Consider the following 24,693-nt stretch of genomic DNA (forward strand, 5'->3'; position numbering starts at 1 on the left):
ACAAAGTCAAACACTCAGAAGTAAGGAATCATCAAATAGAAGACGCTCAGGGATATTGACTTAATAAATATATTTCAGCTCCTTTTCTTGTAACTACCTCTACTGTAGAACAGTTTCTTATTATTTTTTTTTTAAACACTGTGGCTTGCCCAAATACTGTGCATCTTACCTGGTTCTCTTGTTGGTGCCACAAACAAATATGCAGAACCTGCTCCAGTCCTTGGCGCTGATGTCTGAGAAATCTGTCCAGTTGCCGTCTCCTGTCTTGTAATAGTTCAAGGAGATTGTCAATTTTCAAGCAGCTGCTGTGGGCTCCCTGAATCAGTTCAGGATTTGCATTTGGCCCCTCAGATTTGAATCCTTCTATGAATTCAGTTAGCTCTTGACTTTTGTTTAAAAGGGCCAGTGACTTTTCCAAGAGTTCTGTAAGAATACAATTTAATAGCAAAAAGTGTGATTTTAAACGTAGTGGCATATTTTAAACATCGCCAGTTGTGTTTAAATTATATACATATTAACACACACAAACATAATGTATGTTCATATATTGCTTGAATACATTATAAATATACTGACTTCTATAAAGGTTTATACCCTAAGATATTTCAGTGTGGACAGCTGTTGTATAAACACATAAAAGTATTAAGGAGTACATATGTGTGTGTGTGTGTATTTTTTATATATATATTCACACACACGTATGCATATATGTGTGTATATATACACATATATATATATATAAATAGTATAATAGTGTACAGATAACCATGCAGTGGTTGAGACAAAATTCAGAAATCATATTGTTTTCTCCAAGATGAGTTCTTTCTTCTCGTTTCCCAAGACTCAGTAAAGCTGAAGTGGAATTTTTTACCTTGCTTTCTGTGTGAGTTAGTAGTCTCTGTATTTTTTCCTTTGTGAGGTAAGTGAAATTTAGGGGGGTTTATTAGGATTTGGGGAGGGGGGGTTACACCCAGTGCAAAATCTATTCAGCAGACAAAGACTGCTAGAGTAAGATCGGCATTTATAGGTCTTTGAAATAAGAAGTGTTCTAGGGAAGGACTCAGGAAGAAAGAGAATCCTCAAAGCCGGAATAAGACTCAAGAAAATCGTGGAGAAAAATGAAAGAAGAGAATGTTTGGAAGGCAGCAAACAGCTGGAACGTTCATCTTCCCAGCTAAGCGCCCGTGCTGCTAGCCCGGGGCAGAGCGCCCAGCTCTCCGCCTTTCGTGGGGGCGGCCAGGGAAAAGGCCGGAGCGGAACGGCCCCGCCGCAGGAATGAAGCGCCAACAGGGGAACTGAGCATCCAAGAGCCCGCCGTGACGGCCTGACGATATAACTTCCTGCCTTCCAGGAAGGGAACAGGCAATCCGAAATATTCAATTTCAGTCCATCCAGAACAGTATACTTCTAAAAATGTATAAATATGCAACATTTACACAATTGGATTTTTTTTATTCTTATTTGAAATGCAGTTGTTTCAAAACCCGATTTTTTTTTAAAGCAAGAAATACCACTTCATCTGATTCTTGCAGTTACAGACCCTCTTTTCAGCCGTGACAATAAACCGTTGCCAGATATTGTAAGTTAAAACTGCTGCATGTTAAGCACTTTTCCCCCATGAAGACTGAACTGGAACCTCCCAAACCCATATGGCAGTTACCGGAATTCAATTCCCTATTGCAGTCACTTCTGAGGAATACCTGGCATTCGAGGTAGCTGTGTTTTAATACAGTAAAATCTTTCTAAATTAAGAGTACCGTAACGTGGCAGAAGATGCTTCTCAGGAATGAACAACGAGAAGTAACAGGGAAGAAACTGTCTAGGTAAACACGCGCGCAGGAAATTTGTGGTGGAAGGGGAGAGGGCACCTTGTTGCCAGCGTGGAAGGGCTGTGGCTGCAGAACCTCCTACAACAGCCACGACAGCCTCTCTTCACCACTTCTTCCTCAAACTTCACCCCTGAACACGGTGGAGCAAAGGTAAAACTTACGCCCTCGCCGCCCTCAAGAAGCTATAGGACTCTACAGGGGATTGGTGCTAGAGCTAATTGGAAACTTTTGCACGCAATGTTTTCCCCGGGAAAACACCAGTTCACTTAGCTGTGTGTTGGCTTTGATGAATTTTCCAGTGGAACATACAGACGGTTTTAGAACTTGCTTGCCAATCAGCACTGAAAGCCACAGCTCAGTTTCTTAGCAGCTCGCTGAACCTAGACGGCCTTGAACTCAACACGAGCGTAGCACTGCACGCTCTGCAGCAGCAAACGTGCAACCATGAGAGAGGGGGAGTGCGCTCAAAACCCAGGAATTTCATAGCTTTCAGGAGGCCTGCTGCAGAGTTCAATCATTTCACCATTATGTTTCCCCAATTAGAATATTTTCATATTTGTTCCAAGAGGTTTTAACAACAAATGTCAGTGCACACTGCTAGGAATAAAATACTGTCTGTACCTTTCGTATGATGTTCTTGTTGCAGAAGGAGTTCTCTCAAAGAGTCAATATTTTCAAACCCTTGGGCATTTCTCAGGAAATCTTCAACTTGATCAATTTTAACAGCAAACTGCATTAGGAAAATAAAGGGTGCAAGGAAGCATGTGGTTTAGAACAAAGTGATAAGCCACAAACTTTTAGGTGTGACTGTCAGACATTCTTACAAAATACAAAGCACTACTAGTCAGTATTACACACAAATTTAAAAAGATTTAAATCAGGAGATAATTTCATCTGGAAACACATTCCTCCTTTTGTTAAACCTGTTTTTTAGTTGTTTTTATCACCATCTGTTTCCCATTCCTTCTGAATAATTTAATTGTGTACTAATTAGCAAACCAGACCACAGCTGCCAAAAGCTTGATGAAACCCTGACTAAGACTGGAATTCTTTATTTGGCTTCTATCTTTAAAGGGGTATTTCCAAGTATGATTACCCTAAACCAAGGTTATTAAAAAGTTATTAAAAGGTATTAAAAATCTAGACAAATTCTGCTTCTTAGCCTGTATTTACCAATTCTATTGCTTCATTGCAAGCATGAATAAATCAAGATAGTTCACACTTGTATTTCAGTGTAATCAAAGATGTTGAAGCTACAGTGAAACTAAGAAAGATGAAATTCAAGTTCATTGCTTTTTCTGTCTATTGTTCCATGTTTTTCTCCCTTTTGATCCGAATGCTATAAAACAAATCCATTATGTGTCAACATTTGGGATTTGAATTCTGATTTTCATTAAAGAATATTCTTGAGATTAAGTTTGCTCTTTAACACAATAAAAAAAAAAAGATTGACATAATCACAGGCTATCTTTCAAAAGAAGGTTTTCCAACAGAAACTTCAACAATTGCTGTTTAAACTAATATTGAATTTCTTCTTTGCAGCTATAACTAATGGGTACGATCTGTGTCCTGCTCCAGCTGTGGCAAATTGCTTTAGTGACGTAAGCATGTTATAGGGCCAGTTCAAGTAGTCCTTTAAGGATTCACTCTGCTTTAGGTCAACCTTTGGTTGTACATAATTTATTAACTACCTATGCTAAATCTGTAGTAATCGCTTTGTACAACACAAAGAGCCAGAACACTGTAGCAGGTTATTGATCTGGGGAGATCTCCCCTTGGAGCTCTTAGGACAGCTTGCACTAGAACGGTTGCTTCTGTAATTTGTGTGGCACCAGACCATTGCAGAAACAGATCTGTCACAGAGAACTGTTAAATCATTTTGTAAGCATAACTTTAACAGCTGTACGTATTTCAGTGTAAAACCTTGTATGGTCAGCCTTTAGCGAGCATTAGTGAAGGCAGCGTCAAATATTTAAACCATAAGGAATGAAAGATGTTCTGGAGAACATCCAGAGCCACCGAATTATATACTTTACTTTTTGGTCTGGTTCCATTTTTCACTGTCATTTTTCTGTCAAATACAAATTTTGGACATGTCATGAGTAAGATATTTCTGAAAGTCTGTGCAGTTTTGGTTCAATTTCATCTCTAACTATCAGAAAAAGAAAAAATACGGAATGCATCTAGGGCTTATTAATTTCTTAATCAACCGAATCTTTAAGAATGCAATAGAGATGCATAAAAAAGGAAGTACAAAGGAAAATTCCTGAAAGAGGTGGGAGATTTCAAATTGAGAGTTGTTTGATTTTAAACACAAACCTCCAGAGCATTTTCGAAGAACACCGCTGTAAGTTCCAAAAGTGCCTTTCGCTTCTCTAACATAACGATGAGAGCATCCCACGCATCCCCAAGGGTCTCTGCCATAGCATCGTACACCTGGCTCTGCTCCTTGTTCTCCTCTGCAGCCTTGTCGGCTTCATGCAGCAGGTCCCACACTTGGTCTTCCAAAGTCTGACAAGAGAACAAAATGAACAAAGACGACCGTAAATAGAACTCAAAGCACCATCCTGATATTGGCCTCCTCAGGATATCTTCTCAGGGGAACCGATAAGTCAAATCCTACCGACAGGAGTATTGCTGTTCCTGTATGTTTCACAGCAAGCTTCTGAATTTCTTACACATTTAGACACATCATTTCTATGCAATTTCATTTAAAAACAAGTGCTAAGGAAATCTATCATTCCACCTCTAAAATTCAGATTCGAGTATTTTTAAATCTACTTGAACATAAATCTTCCTGCAAGTGTTACTGATGAAAATACTTGATATCTGCTTTTCATATGCCATGATATAATGAGTTTATTCCCCCCAAAAAGCTCTAAAGGTTTGTCAGGTAACTTACTTGCAAGTCTTGGAATATTCCAGTTGTTAATTCCAATACAATCCAGACAAGAATAATTTGAACAAATGCAAGTATTCTCTAGAAAAATGCCAAGTATAATGTGCAATGTTTCCTGTTCTCCTCGTTGCATTGCTCAAGTTGGCCACATATTCATTATATTCATATTCACAGAAATATTCATATTGTCAAGAGAATCATTCTACTGTGTTTCATTCCTTCTACTAACTTTATAAAGAGAAAGATAACTGCTGGGCCACTTCCAGCTTACGTTAAAACCTGTAGCATGTCAAAAAAATTGCTTAGAATTTGTTCTAATTTTTTTTTTCACTTGGGGTGTTTATCATGAGTGTGAGTTAATACAGTGCCAATTTCTGCAGTTATTACAGGTTCTATCACATGAATGTGTAATGGGAAAATAAATTTATATTGGACAAATTAAAACTTGATAGCTCATTCTCATGACAGAGTCTCTAATAAGACTAAAAAATAGGAAAACTTGAAACTCTGACATATCAAACTGAAAAGAGAAGATTGCAGAACTAATTCTTAATTGTTCTAATCACCGAACCACATTCTCCAGTCTTCTCTAGACCTTGTGTACCACACAAAAATGATAACTAGAAATAAAAGGGGTGATCACTTTTCTCTAAAAGCAGTGCTGTGAGAATGGTATAATAAACAATGAAGCTTTTATTCTTTCATAAAAAAATACAGTGAAGTTATTTTAACTTATCTTTATACAGCAACAACTAGGAATAATTAAAGAATTGTTTTACCAAAATCCAGTATATGAAGAAAACACATTTTGACATACCACAGCAGTAAAATGATCAAATGAATGGGCGTAAGACCACATCCACCACCTCAATCTTTTTTGCAGTATATAGAAAAGTTTCATTATTATCTATAGCTTGAATCTACCCTTACCATTTGCGACAAATCCAGTCAAAGCCAATGTTTCAGAGAACACCACACTCTCCCTCTTGCTTTCTGAACAGTAAACACCATTGATGGAAACTGCTGCTTTCTAATCCTTCTGAGAAACTAACTTTCTGCTCTGTTGAGACAAACCCTATCCTGATAATATGAGAATAAAAGACCAAATCCCCCCAATCCTACCTACTCTGTATATAAGTACAAACCTAATTAGCATCTACTTAAAATGGTGCTTTAATTTGAAATCTGGTCAATTCCATGAAGTAGATATTGTCACACTGATATAACGGCTGATAGTAACTGTTTTATACCGCCACTACACCAGAGCGAGATAAGAATCAGATCAGGTGAGACAGTGGCCTGGAGAACCTAAGCCATAGTACTTCAATTATCTTTTATGCAGCAATGCTTATCTATCTGATAAGGTTATTTGATAACTAAAGGTCGTTGCAAGCGTTTGACAAGTGTTATACACAGCAGTCAGAACCCTTAAAGCATACACACTCATGATAATGTTTATAACGGATTATTTTGTTCTTTAATTAAATAAAAATCAGCTTCAAACTAATAATAATTGTCAGAGTTAATAAACCAAGTTCATGCTAATTTTAAAAGAATATCCATCTTTCACTGCAATCTTTGACATACGTCTTTGAAAACTGCTTTGTTTTCCTTTTATAGGCTTGCATCATTATTCCTCAAATATTTTTAATATTACTAAAGCTATAAAAACTATGTTGCCCATGCAAAGTTGGATTTTCCTACATATGTGCACAACTTCTTTAGACTCAACAGAATCTTGGTACTTTGTTCAACCTTAAAAATAAGCTAAACTGCAAGTTTTTACCCCCAAAGGCCAACAGATCTAAAAGTTTGTTTTACTTCCTAGCACCTATAAGAACAACATCTGTTCTCTGTCATCTTATGGAAGCTTCCAGGCCAAAGTGGGCATGAAGGAAGACATGGTCACAGAGCAAATAAGGAGGTATTTTCTACATCCCTATTCTACTTTAATCCTATCCCTATGGCTAAGCCAGCTTGCATTGCAGAATGAAAGTAGTATCATAACAGAATATGAATGAATGAAATACACATACAGAATGTGACTTCATCACCACTCTGATGCAAAATATGAGGTTAACAGAGACATACTTCAGTAGGCTTTCTAGATATAGTTGAAAACGTTCTATTAGTGGAAGACCTTCTCCATCTTAATATTTATTTCTAATGCTAGTTGTTCCTATTATCATTTAATACATTTACAAACAACATAAAGGTAGGATACAGCATTAATGCTCCTTCAGAACAGACCTAGATACCAATTCTCGCAATCTATTTTGAAAACACAGTGAGGATGTTCACAAAGGTTTTAAAGGCAACTCCAATAAAAATGTAAGGTAAAAACAATGTTTTTGTTACCATGAAGACAGTATCAAGGATAAAATGACTAGCTTTTCAAAAAAATAAATGTTATTAGTGATTTTTTTTATGTTGCACTGCTCTGTACAGTGTTCAATTTCATCAAAATAATGAACATTTTCTAACTACACATGAGAGTATGACATGAAATGCCCAGGGCCCTTTGCCTCTACAGGGCACAGAAAAATGCTTCATTCCCTTTTATGACAACTCAGTCTACTCAAAGCAATAAATAACACTTCAGATGCACATTTCAACACTCATATTACTTCACTCTTACAAAAAGATTCTAGAGAAATCAGGAGTCGAGAAATGAAGCACTAACAAAAAAAATCCATAAAAAATGGGACATAAACAACATTTATCGATTTCACTCATTCTCTCAATGGGCTCAATTACTGATAAATGAGAGCATGAAGAAATCATAAAAGGGAAAAATAATGGAAAAAAATGTCATGTACAAATTCAATTGTTCCCCATTCCTGCCTCCATATCTCAAACAACACTAGGAAGGAACTGGTATGTCCTAAAATTTGTCCTATAATAGTCCTAAAATTTAGGGATTCTGTGTCCTAAACATTAGCTCAATGTGGCAGTTTGAGACCTCACTTATATTATTTTTTAGTTGGAAGTGCAATTTACTGTCAAAGTCCCATTTCTAAATTTCCACTCACTTTTATGCAGCATTAAAATATTCATCACCTGAATTGTTCTAAAACGTGCTGGAGGGACTGGAAGCTGGCAAGGATACCTGCTTCTCTGGGCGGTTACAGGTGCTCACTGGGCAAAAGACTGCTCAAACTCCCATTTTTAAACAACTGCCACCACAAGTGAGATTCTCAGCTCCCCACATCAAAAGGCCCAGAGAGACCCGTAGACCTGCAGGCCTTCAACTTATTTCCAGCCTGGGAAGGATGGCTCCAGTAAAGTGGGAGGCTGTTTTCTGAAGCAGTCATTTGTCAAGCGAGGACAGGAACATAACATGCTGTGGACTACAGACTACTGTAGTGATAATTATCACTGAAATGGCCCTTTTCCATCTTGGATGCATCAAAAAAACTTGAAAATGCACCAAATTTCACAAACTACAATCACTTCATGGAAAGTAAAAATTTCTAGCCTTCAAGTACTCAAAAAGCATCAGACTAACTCATTTTCTTTCATGGACAGATGCCATCAACACACTAGGTTTTAGGCCAGTATCACTTTGGAATGGAATGTGGTAAAATTTGCAATTACGCTTTAGAGGAGGAAAAAATAACTTACAGTTTCTGAACTTACTAAGAGGGAGCAAATATTTGAAGCTACTTAGATACTTGGATTATTATGTCATGTGTAGCGCTACTAAGGAATTTTTCAATAGAGTATTTCCTTCAAAAATTATGACTCATGGAAAGCAAAATGTTCCATGGAAACTTGAATTCTGATGAGGTGGGGGGTTTTCAGTTGAATGAACTTAACAGAACCTTCCAATAAAGCTTTAAATTTCCACTGCAATCATTTTTTGAATGAGATGTTTCAGTTTTCTGCTTTGGCATGGCTTTTCTACTTTTAATGTAACAGAAATCAAAATTAGAATATTTATCATTTCAATGGAGTAGAAAAAACTCAGGAGGATTTTGTTTCATGGAAAATTTTGCTTTTGAGTTTATTTTTCCAGTTTGAATGGGGGAAAAAAGGAAACATCCTGCTCGATTATGTATTTCTCATATTATGTGGCACAAACATATACAGATTACTTTTCACTTCCTACACTATTTTTTTAATGATTTTTCTCTCCCTGTGAACACACAAAAACATATAGGATGGTACATCGCTTTTCCAGCTCCAAGGACCTGCAATGAAGCATGACGATTTAGGGAATGTCTCGCACCTAGGCAAGAAGAGTTTTTGCAAACATGCAACTTCTGCTGGTCTCAGTAAAACTATGCAATAAGTGTATTTTTAGATGTCCAGATGAACAAGATCCTCTCAGGTATGCTGTGATGGATACTGCAGCTTTTGTATTCATTTGATCACAGCCCATTACGTGGATGCTTCACATTCTGTGGAAACTATTTTGCTTGCCCCCGCAGATCTGAGTTTTCTTTGTTTATAATTTTGCCTGCGTTCAATAAAGCTGAGCTCTAGAGAATTCGTGTGGCTGTGCTGGCATATTCTCTTGAGGAAAAAGTTCAAAGTTTTGGCATTTTACCACTCTTTCACGGAGTTCTAAAGCAGACTGTAACCCCTAAAATTATGGCTGTCTCCCTTTCGTTATGACACTGTTCTCTACTGCTTGTGAATTTGCCATGAAACTGTGCAGGATGAAATTTAACATAACAGGATCTGCGTCAAGCTGGGCTTTTCTGGAAAGCTTCAGCTTAAACAAACAAATTAGTCATTTCTAAAAACAAGAGGAGGGAAGAAGACATCATTTAAAGTTCTGCTGAGAAGCTCTAGCACAGTGCGGACGTGGCGTGAAGGCAGGAGCTCCGCACCAGGCTGGAAGACCTGCCCGAGGGAGCACTGAATTAACACCGTCCCCTCCGCTCTGAGGGCTTGTGTTCTCAGTCTTGTCTTTCCTTTCTTCCCCCCCTCCCTTTTTTTTCTTTTAAACCACAGTGAAAGATGTAACAGTAACAAAGAACATGTACAGTTCGGTGTCCTGTTTACGCCCTTCTTTAGTTACTGTAGTAGCCAGGCATGCTGACGCCGCATAATTATAATTTACTATAATTTATAAAGTAAGTATAAACTATAGTAAACTTAAGGCCTAGCTAATATTAGGAATGCCAAATACAGCATACCAGAGTGTTTCAATTCATATATCACAGAATTATTTGAACTAAACAATATATAGATTAAAAATGGCTCAAATTCTGCATTTTGACTTTTTTTTTTTTTTCATTAGTGGTAAATATTTGTAATTCTTTTTTCTACCAGTCTCATTACAAACATATCCAAATTCATATTGAAAAATTGCTCAAATTATTTTAAAAAATTAGAATGTAAGTGCCATTTTTGCTTGTTTGTTTGGTATTAAAAAAAAAAAATCAATCCCACAGGTCCAGTCATGTGATATCTGTGGCCTCTACGCATTAGCAGCAATTTGAACCAGCAAAACTTCCTAATAAAATAGGTTTAACTGCTTCCTTACAGTTTGGCCTACATCAGAAGCCTGCTGGTATCAGATGACAGTTTATGTTTTGATAATGCACACAGGCACATAATTTGAATTTAATCATTGAATAGTGCACATCGGTGTGTTTGCAGTTAAGCATAGCCAGAATGTGGTAGGTGGAACTGCCTTCTTTCCTCCTACACTTTGTTATTGATTTGCTTATCAAAAAAAAATCTAAAACTGCGTGTCAGTAAACCTTCCTGAACACAGTCATCAGTGCAACAGGATCACCGTAAAATATGTTTCTCTTCCTGAAATACTATGCCATATTTCCTCTTAGACAGGCAACAAAACATCTGAGTCAGTTCTTGATTCAATCTAGTTAATAAATTACTGAAAACTATGCATTTATGTTAAGTTGATACAAACCATAGATTTAAATCATTAGTGTATTAGATTATTATAATCAAGATCTCAGAAGTATAGGTGAACTCCAGTAAAGCATAGATCCTTGAATTTTTCATCCTCTTAAGATTACAAAGTGAGTACCTGAAGTGAGTACCTGTACTCACCAAAGTGAGTTCAGGTGTCTGAGTCTCAGCAACAACCATTTCACTTAGTCCGTTTCACAAATATATCATATTCCTGGTCAGAATCATATAGGATTCTTGCTCCCTTCATTTCCATTGGAAAGCTGTTTTGGGACATCTCTCTGATAGCTAAAAACCTTCTCCAGCTTAACTTTACTCATGATCTCTATTTACTATACCTAATCTTATGCCAGCGTTGTCCTTCAATTTAAATATTTCTTCTCCCTCTGTGATGCTGACCTTTGCGACATATTTATGAAAACATCTAGAGTCAGTGTCTCAGCCTTTCCACTAACGCAGATCATTTTTTCAGTCCACCCTAATAAATAAGATGCTTTTTCCCTTGACTTCTCTATTCTGCACCTACCTGTCCAGCTTGATGTTGGCTTCTTTCAATATAGATGACCAGAATCATTAATTTCCATGCATACTTCCTGATTCTTCGCAGAGTACCTCAATACTGACAGTAGGATCCTGCACCTCTTCCACAGCACGCCACTTTGGTGGTTAATGGCTGTTTTACAGTCAACTAGTACATCCAAGTCTGCAACAAAAATTCTTGCTATTCACTCTCACTGCATTATCTTACACTTTGGATTGTTGGACTTTGTATTTCTGCTACTATATGTTCTTCTGCTTACTCCTGCATACGGCTCTCTCCCTTTCCTGCTCCCGTAATCCCTAGTTTTTTGTCATCTGCAGATTTCACTCTCATACCCTGATTGTAGCAGCAACATTCATAAAATAAAGAATTAGTGAAATAAAATGGTCCAGATTTGAAAACCTTAACTAGTCAAAAAAGTGATTTCCTTCCAACCTCATACTTCCTCTTTCAGTAGAGATCCGTCTCCTATTTTTAATCTGCTGCTTATCCACGCTCTAATTCTTGTACTATTTCAATCTTTTCCAGTTTAATTTATAATTTCCTGTGTGTTATCATACCAAATTCTTTGCTGAAGTCTACATAGATAAACATCTTCCTTCTCTAGGGAAGCAGTATTCTCATCAGAATTAGGCATCAGATTGCTCTGGAAAGATAGACCTTTGGAAAACACTCCACCTTTCGTTCCTCTTTCCATTTACTTCTGTCTTCGCTGTTAATTCCTGGAGCAGGTGTAAGGCTTTTCAGACTGCTCAGACCAGACGTACGTGTGTAGCTGACTGGATTACATACTTCTCTGGTAATTTTGGAATTATATCTAGTGTATTTTAACCGTGATCCTGCCCAGTGGCTCCCTTTCCTCTCTCCTCCTCTGTGTTCCTTTTCATTATTATTTTGGGCCATATTTCACACTTTAGCTCACATTTTAGATAATATGGAGGTCTGGGTTTTGGACATAGTGAAGACCGTGACTTGGGATTTTGAGCACTTAGTCTGGCTTCCTCACTGAGATGCTGCTAAAATGAATCATTGTTTATAGACGGTGCTGAAATGGAGTCACAAAATTTTGAGACAAATACTATTTCCATGGGAATATTTTTAATGAAAATATTGTGGGCTGGTTGGTGAGCTGAACTAACACTGAAAGTATTGATTGAATCCTTTTTTCTTTCTTTTTTTTCAGCTCACTTGCAAAAATAACTCTGCTTCGTAACAAAAATACAGCTGACCTTTGCTGTGGATAGCATTCTGGGCACCTCAGTACTTAAATGAAAATAACATAGAAGTGATGTTAGCAATTTCTTCCATAATAAATTTACAGAAAAATAAGCTTTATTATATTTTTTCTAATTTAAAGATTTAAAAGATTTCAAATATAAAAATGAGCATATTGCTGCTTTTTGAAGAATGTCATTTTCTAATATATTTCTCTTGCATATTAGCATATAAATTGCTATTTTGCAATTTATATTCTGTGAATTGAAGTAAATGTAATGAAGAACAACCTGTAGGTTCATGGGCCAAATTAATTACAGTGGTGATTTTAAAGTTTAGTGTATACACTATGTATGTTTCTATTTCATAGTGCTTCTGCCAGCCTATAGTCTCTTTCCTGATACAAAACCAGAATTTTGGAGACAAATCAAAAATGCCACCATTTGACTTGGGGGGACTGTAACATTGTTGTAGCCAAAAGCAGAGCAACACACACTTTTTTAATGCTCCAGAAAGCAACAATATTGGGAAATTCAAACACAAAGGCAGTATTTTCTCCAGGCATCACTGCTGTTGGGAATGGCTGAATTATGGAGGAGTCTATTGCAGAGAAAGGGGTGTCTGCTTTACAATCAATATTATTTTACTCCCTGAAATCTTTGTATCATTTTTCTCCATTTGTGATTCTTTCCAGTTTTTAAAATTGTAATTTGACATACCAAAACACAGATGTATGTATAATAAATACATTATTTATATATAATAAAATCCTACTTAAAATGATATAAAATAAGGATGAGGCAAACAATGTGAAGGATAATTATATAAAATCAAAGAAAATAGTGTTTTCAGCAAAACTCCAACTGCCGATAAGGTCTAATTTAGCAAAACAGCCTCAAAACCTACTAATTTAGACTGAGCTGAGCAAAAACTTTGGCATGAATATTTTGATTATAATTTACAGTATTTGTACTGAGATGAGAATAATGTAGCTGCAAAAACAAAACAGTCCCCTCTCCAATCTCCCCCTCCCCCTAAAAACCAAAATCACCAAAACCCAGATTGAGGTCGTAATATAACGTGAAATAAAGACACAGAATATTTCTATCTATCAGCATGGTCAAATATTCCATAAATTATCTTCTAGAAGTGCACAGGTTCTTCAGCACTGATTCTGAAGATATATTGAATATTAAATATCTAGTTCTTCCACTATGGAGGACCAGTTTCACATGTAAATCTTTGTAAGTTCTGGAATTTTTGCCTATCCTGCACATAAGCTTAATTCTGAATCTGATTAAACTAATCAGCAAAGTAAAGTTAAGCACGTGTTTAAGTGTATCCAGGATCAACATCTTAGTGTCAGGAAACACAATTTATTTTACAAATTTATTTTAAAAAGAGAGAGAGAATTTGGAAGAAATTCAAAGCATACTCAGTATTATAGTATAAATTCATTATTATTATAATTTATGAAAATACACTGCTCACTGAGGGTAGGAAAAAAACAAAGAGAATCAAAACACCTTTACAATATCTACCTAAAAATTGCAATTGTGTGTTGTACCTTGAGCTTTCTCCTGCTCCCATTTTTAATTTCTTTTTTTAATCTCACAGAAAAACAAATTATGGCCATATATGTTCAATACTGAACAATTATGAGCTCCTCTACTTTATCCATCTTCACATAGCAAATGCATAATTCATGAACAAATGCTAAGTGAAAAAAGGTATTATAATCAATACTTCCAGGGCTAAGAACCGCCCTTGTAAAATCTTTTGATTACTGGATTTAGTAATGTTGGACTGAATAATTACTGGCAAATGTTAACAGCTTACTATAAGGCAGAAAGGGTCACATCTGATAAAAATGTACAGTCAGTAAGAATTTCAATGACATTGCAGTCCTGTATTATTGGAGTTTTTTAGTTATTAATAGAGAAAAGAATAGTCATTTTGAATTTAATCCTTTTGTAGAATATTCACTATTCAATGTTAAATTCTACAAGGATTGCAGGTATAAAATATGAAATAATGAACCAAGATATTTGTCACTCAATCACCTTGTAAAAGATAACACGCAATAAGTTTTTCTGATTGAATCTTGAGCAACTGAATAAAGACTAGTCATCTGGGTTCAAACAATCACAGTCATAAGGATTTCACAAATAGTGAAAAATATTAATATTTTCACCAATATTAGTTAAAGTATCAGTGAATATTTTTAATTTTTGTTGAGAGTAGAACACAAGGTAATGTTGCTAAATGAAAAACAAACTAAAAGCTCCCAGAAGAATATGCATCTAGACTAATAGAAATTGGACACTGGAAAATTATATTATACCAAACATCTGCACAGGCATCAGGACCATCAAATGCTTTTGGAGTATTCAGCTTTTTCATTATTTAAGTAATTTGTAATAGAAAGAGAAATACCTAAAACATTTTTGAAAGATTGTAAAACGAGAATAAAAAGGAACTTGGGAATGCATCTAGGGATTTCATCCATTAAAATACATTTCTTCTTACTTTCCATTTTCTTTAATGCATTGGTTTCAAGTTGGAGTCTAATGAGAGTACTTAACTTTTTACTGCCATTGTTTATGTGCTTATGGTTAAATTTTCAGTAATACCTGCATGATCTCTCATAGAACAATATTTACAGTAAATGTTTCTCAAATATGACCTTTAATATAAATATATACTATTTTAAGGTATGACTCAGTGATAAAATGTATTTGAACTTTTGTTTTTGCTTTTAAAGATTAGAATTATGATGTTTTCTTTATCTAGTCTTTAAAATTATTTTTGACTGTTAGAAGATGAAATTCAGTTTCTCCAGGCTGTCAGTACATAAGAACTCAGCTAACTCTGAACAGTTCAGAGGGTGCAGCAGCTTGCTCCCAGATGCCTCGGTCTGACACTGATGACGGCAATAAAGATATTCATTCTTTATATTACTCATTCTTGCATAAGTGGAGAGAGCAGAACCACACTTTTTTAATGCTATTCTTCATACTATTCAAATTCTACTGCATACGCCATATTAGATTACACTCTACATATACTATATTAAATTATCTGTATGTTTGAAACATATCATGACTGGGGAAGTACATGATCACTAGTATAAAAGGAGGCAAACAGCCACCCACCAGATCACATCTGCTCTGGTAGGTCTGGATTTCATGTAGTCTCAAGAAAATTAAATGGAACCTGTTAAGATATGCTGCCTTATACAGCTCCAAGGTTTTAGAGGAATTTGTCTGCAGACATTAACATCTGCCCTATCGAATCAGGAACACAGACTGCCTTCTGGGATGCCTTTAGACTCTTTCCTAAGCCACAAATAAACATCACTTTTTCAGCTACAGTATCTTCCCTACCATAACTTACATCAATTAATACTCATAAAAATGTGCCTAGAATATCAACTTCACACTTAGAAAGAGATTGCTTGTGTTTACTGCCACTATTGAAAACTAAACAAACTTTTCACAGCACTAGAAAACAAATAAAAATCCTGAAATTCCATTACATTTATTAGTTACTGAAGGCCACACTAATTCTTGGACCTGACAGTAACGCATAAACTAAAAAAAAGGTACATTTTTACTGCCATTGTCAGAAAAAGCAATTACTAATGAGCATATTTTTCCAGTGCAGAGGCCTAAATTTGATCTACTTCACTGATGAAGGTTGAATATATTTGCATGAAGCTCCCTCACGAAGAGATTGAGGCAGGAGGCCAGGTATCGATGTCACTGTTGCATGACAGTTGCAGCAGGTACTGCTGCATCTGAACTGTGAAGGCTAGAAATATTTTTGGGTGGCTTTATCAGATGTCTTACCTTAAGTTTAGCCAGGAGAAGTTCATGATCTTGCAGCAGCTTTTGAGTCTCGTCTTGATTGCTGCCAATTTCTAATAAATTTGGTGTCGATTCAGCCAGCTGAAGATTCACCCATTTTCCACACTGTAATAAGCAAACAGTTATGGACTTCAGAAAACAGAAGCTTTCCTTCATTTGATTTACTCACACAGTCTCTTGTTCTCTGGTTATATATACATACTTTCTATGGTCATAGGAGCACTGAGATCCACAAAAACATTCAGTACAGGATCAAGACTCAGAAGTTACGATACATACATTACTTCATTTGAAGCAACATGTCAAGATCCCAGACTCTAGTGTTACCCGACCTCTACTGAGGTTCTGGTTTTGCCTATAGAGAATAAGATTATCACAACAGACTGAAAAGGTTTCACCAACTCATCTCCCTTTTTAGCTGAAGCTTGCACAGGTAGTTAAGGAAATTTGTATAAGGCGCAAATGGATATGTTGCAGTGGAGGGAAAAGCCTTAATCTCCAGCCTTTTTTCTAGTACACAAATCAACATAGCTGTATACTGAGGATACAGAGGGAAGGAATGACCAGCAGCAGGGACAATAACCAGCCTTATGAACAGGCTCTAAAACACCAATCTCTCCCCCAAAGGATACAGGAAGAAAAGCAGCATGACAGCAACCCAAAGCACACCCAGTTCTCTTCCAGGACCTCCTAATCCTCTCTGTGCTACAAAACTGCTGAGAAGTATTACACTGATAAAGGACAGTGGCAAAAAAACGAAGCAGCAATGTCACTGGAGGCCAACATGAAACCCATGGCACACGGGAGGATCGAGTGCCTTCACCCTAAACTTAATCTTCCTTGCAACAAAATTCATCCCCTACTCCTTGCAGACAGACTCTTCCAGGAAGGGCAAGACCCGAGAGGATGGCAGGCTGCCTCGGCAGGACTGCAGTAACAGCAGCCGCTCTGAATACTCGCCCTGGCCTTCAGAGACGGCCCTAACACGTTATCACCTTACAGGCAGGCCAGTGGCTTAGGCTGGGGTGCTTTCCAAGTTGCCTTGAGAACGAAGAATCAGACTGCCCATGAATTCCAACTGCGCCTGGGTGCCCGAGTGCCTTAGGCTTTACTCCACACGCCAAACTTTGTGCGAGCTCTAGGTGCAGAGCCCAGCTCACAGAGAGGCCTCCAGGCCAGACACACAAGGGCTCCTATGAAAACGTGGGAACACAAACTCACAGCTTCCAAAAACAAGCACTCATTACCTGTTTTAGGTGACTTTTCTCAGCAAAAACACCAAAACAGACACAGATACAATTTGTATTTGTGAAGTCGGTATCAATAATATTATGTAGCAGTTTAAGTACAGTTTAAAAATCATTTTAATTATGGTTTAAACTCCTCAAAAGATAATATTTGTGCTAACTAATTCATTTTCATGGCACCCTGCAGCTATCTGTTACATTTTAAACAGAGCAAAAGGAATTCCTTGCCTCAACAAGCTTATGTATTTTGGCCAAATTTTAGACATTAATTAATTACAGGTACATGCCTTATCATTTTATGCTATACAGCTGCTCATTTGTGCAGAATATTTAACAGAAGTAGTAACCACTGAGTAGCAGAAAACTACCAAGCTGAGAACAAAGTGTGAGTAATTCTCGCCTTACCTTAAGTACAGCTATAACAATCCTGGAAGCCCCAGCCTGGACCGCAACTGAACTGACGGTGGTTGTAGAAAGCGCCTGCTCTAGATTGCTTTCATTCGACATCGCGTTTCAGCAGGGGACTTCATACATTAGAGCAGCCTTGATACGCTCTCGCAAGGTCCGCTGCTCGCTTCGGGAAGCAACACACAGGGTTGCCTGGATTCATTCAGTGAAAGAGCTCAGCTAACACCGATTGCTCTGCCAAAAGGAAAGAACAGGAGGTTAAAAATAGACAACCCCATTGAGTTTATCATACTTGAGAGAGAGATTTGACACACCCCTAGCCTGGCAGCATTAAACTGCCTGTTCTTTTTTGTCACCATCTCAAGTGTGACAGGCTGCCTCCATGAACATCACCTGACACTGGATAAGCAAAGGGGAAACGACCCTTAACTTAAAACAGCTAGGATCAATTGTACTATTGAGGCTATGCAGGCAAACCCGTTGTTGTAGGGCTTCAAAATAAGCTGCTACGTGATCTAAATTTTCACATTCTACAAGTAATAACTTTTTTTCTCACTCTTTACTGAATGTATTTGCTGAACATAGCTCTTCCTCCGAGTCAAAGCATTTAAACAGGATGAGCATGTGTATATAAATCAGATGCTGAATGAAAACAGATGGTATTTTTTATCCAAAATATTTAAATGTATAGTCACCATAACAACTGAAGTAAAGTAAGTACTTTGCATGAATTCCTAAGTATTTCATTCCTTCCTAATGTTGAGATAATTCCTCTGGTTCTCATTTTAATTGTAAGTTGTTTCTGTAGTCTTTACTTTGATCTCAATCAGCAGATTAGGAAGCCATTTATAATACTATCTTTGTAAGAACTCAGTTTTACTTGTTTAAAGCCTGCACTCCAATTAAGCTTTTTATTCAGTGCACAGAAATAACAGACACATTTAAATCACAGTATTTGTTCAGCATAATAATGCTATTGCCAGAAACCCAGAGCATGCTACAAGTAGCCTACAGTATTAAACAGCACCTGTTTGGTTTTCTTTGGCAGAACAGCTGAGAAGGTGACACTGCTGTTTAGGTCTGCAGGTCACTCAGGCAACACAGTCCCACCAAACTATAGCCATAACTGTCTCAAAACCATCTGCTTGCTGTATTTGTTTAAAAAATATGCAACACTTAGATATATCAAGATCTAAATTAGGTTCAAAATCTGATGGTTTTAGCAATAAGTCCTATTGAGTTGCTAGCATCATCAAGCTTGATTGCATTTTAAAAAGTCGCCTTTGTGATCAGCGGTAATAAAAAGCCCGACACTCCGACAGTCAGAATACATGTCTTTGACTTTCCACGCGCTGTGAAACCCTGTCTACACCAGAAGAGCGCCTTTTAGTGTACCTCTCAAAAATTTATCAAGAGCAGTCATGCAGTGCTTTGCACATTGCAATTGCAGTTAAATAGATGCACCTGCAGTGAAACCCAACCCTGGGCAAAAATCCTAAAATATTTTGGACTGAAATAAGCTGAATATAGAGTTACAGTACACTTGAACTGATGTGTCAGAAGCTGGCTTTTTTCTTTTTTTCCTCCTCTTCCCTTCAGTTTCTGGCATATTATAACCCTAAGCTGATCATCTTCCAACCGTGAGTTTGGAAAAAAGCATCTAGAGGTATGCTGTGGCAGTTTAAGCTGTAAACATTGCAGTTCTGTAGTATACATCCACAATGGTCAGGAAAAATTGCAGGAAATTGGATGCAACAACCCTTCGATTTTCCCTTGCGCTCCACTTCCAAACTCTGGGTAACTCTCCTGAACTAAACAGGGTTGAGAAATCAAAACAAACATTCTTCCAGTCAAAGAACAACATCTCTTATGCCAAAACAGAGCCATGAACTCTCAAACTGCCAACAAGGGCAGCAAACGTCACATAGTTCTCCAAAACTCCTTGAAATACCTTTTACAGGCCCAGAGGCCTTTTGGACTAAAGAAACATTCTGTAGATATCCATAGACATACATGAGATTCTTGTGAAGCTAAGAGCTTGTAATCCTTGAGACAAGACAGGCATCTATGTAACAGGCATTTGTGTGGCAGAACATAATGTTTAACATTTAATGACCACACAGAACTGGAAGATACAAATCATGAAGAAAATTTTAAAACAGTATATATATAGAGAGCGCCTTATTTTGGATTGGCTAGAAGACTGACATCTTGTAGGAACTTTGTATAAATTGCTAAATATTCAAGATTTCCATAAAATATTACAGGAGATGGGAACTTTTGGTTTTCTACCCTGTGGGCAGAATTGAGAACAGGACTTCACTGCTGGAAAAACTGAGGGTAAAAAAGTCTGACCTCCTGTTTGTCTTGTAACAGGAGCTACGAGCCAATTTTGGTACTAGGCCGAAGTGTTTCTTCTCATGTTTGTTTTCTCATGGTCATATTTTAACTCTACTTTTTCAGGGTACAAGCTGAGCCATTCCATCATCTCACTACGGCAGCTAAATGTAAAAGCTGCTTTTCATTCAGGTTAACGAGGGACTATTTTTTTGTAGCACTGATAGCTGAAACCGTGGAAAAGCTGACCTTAAGCAAGTTTAGCAGCAGCTAAGCCAAGTGATCCAAAACATCTGATAAGAAACGCATGGATATGGCACTGATTTAGTTTCAGCTACATATACAAGATAGAAACAGGGAAGCATCAGAGTAGCATGCAGAGAAAAGGTAGCAAGGAATTAAAAAAAAAAGTTCTTGTAGCATGATGTATCAAGACAAAGCTGAGAATCTGAGGACTGCATGATCAGCAATTTCAACTGTGTTCAGGGAACCAAACTTTAACAGCGTAGGCAGGCTCTTCTCAGTCTGGCTTATTTACCTGTCAGACCTCCTCTATCTGAAACACACAAACCAACCTTCAAGAAGCCAGAAACAGGCAAACTACCTGTGTCAGGAGAAAGAAATATTTTCTTTCAGCTACAGCTTTGTGAAAGGCAAGAAGAATGGCAAAAAGAGGAAACTGTAGTATTCATCATCTGTCTATGAGAAACAAGCAAACCTAACAAATGAATGCAGAAAACCATCTGAGTAAAACAGAAAAAAAGATCAAGTCTTTGCAGTGTGAATAATGTCAGGTCTTATCTGTAACAACTGTAAGCAAAAAGGATTTGAGAGCTAGATGTGATAATCCTCACTCATTTCATTTTCAACATGGAGAGGGTCTTATCAGCAGCTTTTTCTCTTGTATGGTAAGAGAAGTCCTAATCACAGGTTTGACAGTCACTCACAGAAAGGGCCCTTCTTTCAGAACATAGGTTATATTTTGCTCAGAGCTTTGGAGCTGCCAATATACAGTGAAAATGCCTCTGGGAGGGGCGAACTTCACTCCGCAAACTCAGAGATGTTGAGTTCCCTTACTGGTTTGCAGATGTAACAGGATCTTACTTTCTTTCCTTGTCTCATGCCTGAGAGAGTAGGCAATGAAAAGCAAGGGGTGGAGGGGAAAGGAGAGAAGAAAACATCTCTCGAGCCGATGCGTTTAGCGTGGCTCAGGAAAGCTGCGAGGAGGTACCTAAACACCACTTCCCTAGCGGCCCCGCTGGGTAAGCTGCAAGATGTTAGACCCCAGCCAGTCTACAGCTGCTGCTTTTTGCTGGCTTCTAGTTTCTCATCCTTTCGTGCCATTTTCAGGCGTCCGTAGGATCCCTGGAGGAAGCGTATGAAGGGAAACAACCTGAAAGTCACCCTGGATTCGTGCAGGGGGAACCATGCCACGATGCAGAGTGCACGTAAAAGTAAAGATGGAGCAGGAGCTTGGTATTTCTCCTGGAACAGGCTCCTCTGCACTAACCACTCTCTGAGTGAGTTTCTAGGAAGACAAACTGGTTGCAATGCTAGCCAAATTTCCTTGTTCCTAGAAAGCAAAGCCAAATATCATAAAAATCAGCCTGCCAGCCTAACAGTCAGATGAGGAAAGCAGGAAACGCAGATGTCTCCTCCTCCTGAAGAGGTCAAAAAGTAAACCAATGTCACATGGGGAATGGGAAAACGTAACATCATCTGCTACTTGGTTCAAAATTAAGTACCACTGACTTGGAAATGACCACTGACTTGGAAATGACCACTGATTTAGCAAAGCCCAAGCCCCAGGGCCACGTGGGCTCCTGTGGTGGCTCCATGCCACCTCACTCCCCACACAACAGTGCGAGGGGCAGCTCACAGATTTATTTTATCAGATAAAATTAGCCCAGCCTTTCCGTTGGCCCTGTGCATCACCACAACACAAGCCTTCCCACTCCTCCATGGCTAACCCTGCGCCACTGGAGCCACGCTGAGAAAACGGCATGGTGAGGCAGGATGACCCCAAAGCATCGCCACGCAGAGCAAAGCAAAGACCAAATATAAACACACTGAGCTGTGCAAAAAACCAAACTGCTAGCTGTGCAAAAACTAGAATGTTTCAAAGATCAAAAAACTGGCACACAGTTTAACATTTTTAACGAGGAGCAAGGATACATGTGATATCTGCTATTTGTTTGCTTCCATGGACAACCACATTTAAAAAAAAACATTCAGTAAACAGACTGGGGAAGCACTGACAGCTGATACGCTCTTCAGTCCATCGGTCATTAATTTTTCACGTCTCACTCTTTCCTCCCCAAGCACTCTCTTCCCCCTGCATCCCTCCTTTCGGATCCTAGAAGCTTTCCACAAAATATACATGCTATTTGTACCTAGCGCTTGCCAAAATAGTACGTAAACCCCTAATATGGCCTGAATTATAGAAGAGATCCACCAATTTAACTAGGGTTTATGAGCCCATATGTCAACTCCAGCCTCCACTCGTATTTTAAGAAAGCTCATCTAACATTTAAATTTAGAAGTCCAGCCTCTAAATGGCATGTAGGTAAAGACTGTTCCTTCTGGCATCTGTTACTTAAAAATTTGCCTTTCTAATCTTTACCTGGCTTATATACGGGGGAGTGAGGAATGCTGACACTTACTAACAGCTCAGATTTTTGTTCTCTGGGCGCTACGATAATGTTATTTGAATTCCTCAAGACTACACAATCACCATGGTTGTTTTCAAATATATAGAAACAATAAATCAAGTCTTGCTGTAGCCCGTTTATCTGATCTGCTTTCTTCTTGTATTGTCACTTTAGCGTGACTCGAGATGGGCAGCATAGAAAACTGGGGTGCTGAGACCGAGCACTCCAGTTAGCAGCTCCTGCAGCAAAACACGTCTTGTTTTGAGACTGCATTAAAACATTAGGGCTTTCAAAAAGCACCTCCCTTCCTTGTTGACTGTAGCACCAGGCAAGAATCTTATTTCTTTACGTTCTTTGCTCACAGATAAGCTTGAGGAGGTTTTGTTCTACAATAAATTAGAGGAAGAGCACAAAAAATACCTTAAGGAAAAAAAGAGAAAGGAAGTGAAAGGAGCATGGGTCCCCACAGCAATCCCAAGGCCACTGGCAGCTCCGCCTAACGGATGCAGAGCTGAAGCCAGCTCATCTGAACAGATGTCTCCAAACACATTAATCACCTGGTATCATTTTTCTTTGCAAGTTTAATTTTATTTTACTCTTAGAGCCAATAAAAACCTCAAGTCAGATTTATGCCCTTCCTTAAAGTAACAACTACTGAAAAGACTGAAAGAAAAAAAAAAGAAAGAACGAAAGAGACACTTGGTGACTATGCAAGTGTTTATAATGGCAAAAATATAACAAAATGAGTCTTAACGGTTTAACAGGGTGAAAAGATTAAGCAAAAAAGAATAAACAAATGTGAGGTATGAAACCATTTACATCATGTCATTTCACCTGAGATGGGAGTGAGGTGGACCAGTGTGTCCTCCTGAGCTTGCTGAGGAAATGGCAGAGGGCCTCTCCCCACTACAGTGTCCTCTGAATCAACTGGAGAGGACTTACCCGTCAGCACCGCTGGGGAAGCTGAACTTCTGCCTCGCTGCCCAGCCTGTGGGTCTACCCTGAGGAGCACAGAAGCAAAGCAGCTGAAACAGTTAACTCGCAGGTGGTACCAGCACCACTCAACGCAACTGCAAGCTTGCCAGCAGTGAACACTGTGGCCTTGATCTGCTCAGCCCTGCCAGGAGAATGGAGAGGTATTAGATAATTCATTAATCCACTGGTCAGGCTCTATGAGTAGCAGGAGAAAGAAAACTGTTACACATACCCCCGTCCATGCACGGAGCGAAAGCCAACAGGACGCTTGTTACTGAATTCTTGAGGAGCATTTGAAATTCCTTTCTGATGTGGTGTATTAGCACAGCGGAGCGTGCACCCTGCACCAAATATAGATGTGAGAGAGGCTACATTTTCTCCCTTTAAAGAAGGGAGGCTAAAGAGGCAGATCGTAGCCAGGTCTGTCTTCAAGGCAGCTACACACTGTCCCACGGACGAGGTAATTACGCAATGACAGTTTTGCCTCATGTTACCAATTCCTGCATTCAGTTTGTATTTATAATTCAGCTATATAAAGAGACTGTTTCCCTTTAATCATGTTTTCAGTATTTATATGTGAATACATGTAAACTTGTTTGTATTAAACTTGTGAAAAAAACAAAAGAATACAGACTGTTCAAAAAGGCATTAATAGTGTAATTATTTTCTTAGGACTATGTTTTAAGGGTAAAATATCTCTGTTTAACCTTTAAGTAATCATTCAGCAATGATGCAAAAAGGCCAGTATGAGTCATTCATTTAACAAGAGACTAATTCAACAGTTATATCAACAGCACCAAAACTTTCAAGCCATATCATTCTTATTGTTT

The 24,693-nt window shown here is 38.1% G+C and overlaps 1 protein-coding gene across 9 annotated transcripts in view; it reads right to left on the bottom strand.

Annotated features, from left to right (window-relative positions):
* CCDC141 (coiled-coil domain containing 141) overlaps positions 1–23,968 on the bottom strand; it is an 89,291-nt gene extending 65,323 nt beyond the window's left edge. For 2 of the 9 annotated variants that reach the window (XR_009958855.1, XM_062579381.1), the window contains exons 1-6: positions 23,831–23,952; positions 17,898–18,134; positions 16,228–16,350; positions 4,149–4,340; positions 2,451–2,559; positions 170–423 (exon numbers count right to left, since the gene is read on the bottom strand). Coding sequence is in view for 7 of the 9 variants with exons in the window: in XM_062579381.1 (XP_062435365.1) it covers positions 170–423; positions 2,451–2,559; positions 4,149–4,340; positions 16,228–16,350; positions 17,898–17,999 (780 nt within the window). In the remaining 2 variants the exon portion in view is untranslated. Of the gene's footprint in view, positions 1–169; positions 424–2,450; positions 2,560–4,148; positions 4,341–16,227; positions 16,351–17,897; positions 18,135–23,830 lie in introns of all 9 variants that reach the window. The other 7 variants (XR_009958856.1, XM_062579384.1, XM_062579379.1 and 4 more) reach the window with 6 other exon arrangements.
* Positions 23,969–24,693: the final 725 nt, after the last annotated feature.

Source organism: Rhea pennata, chromosome 6 (genome assembly GCF_028389875.1).
Source record: "Rhea pennata isolate bPtePen1 chromosome 6, bPtePen1.pri, whole genome shotgun sequence".
In the NCBI taxonomy this organism is placed as follows: domain Eukaryota; kingdom Metazoa; phylum Chordata; class Aves; order Rheiformes; family Rheidae; genus Rhea; species Rhea pennata.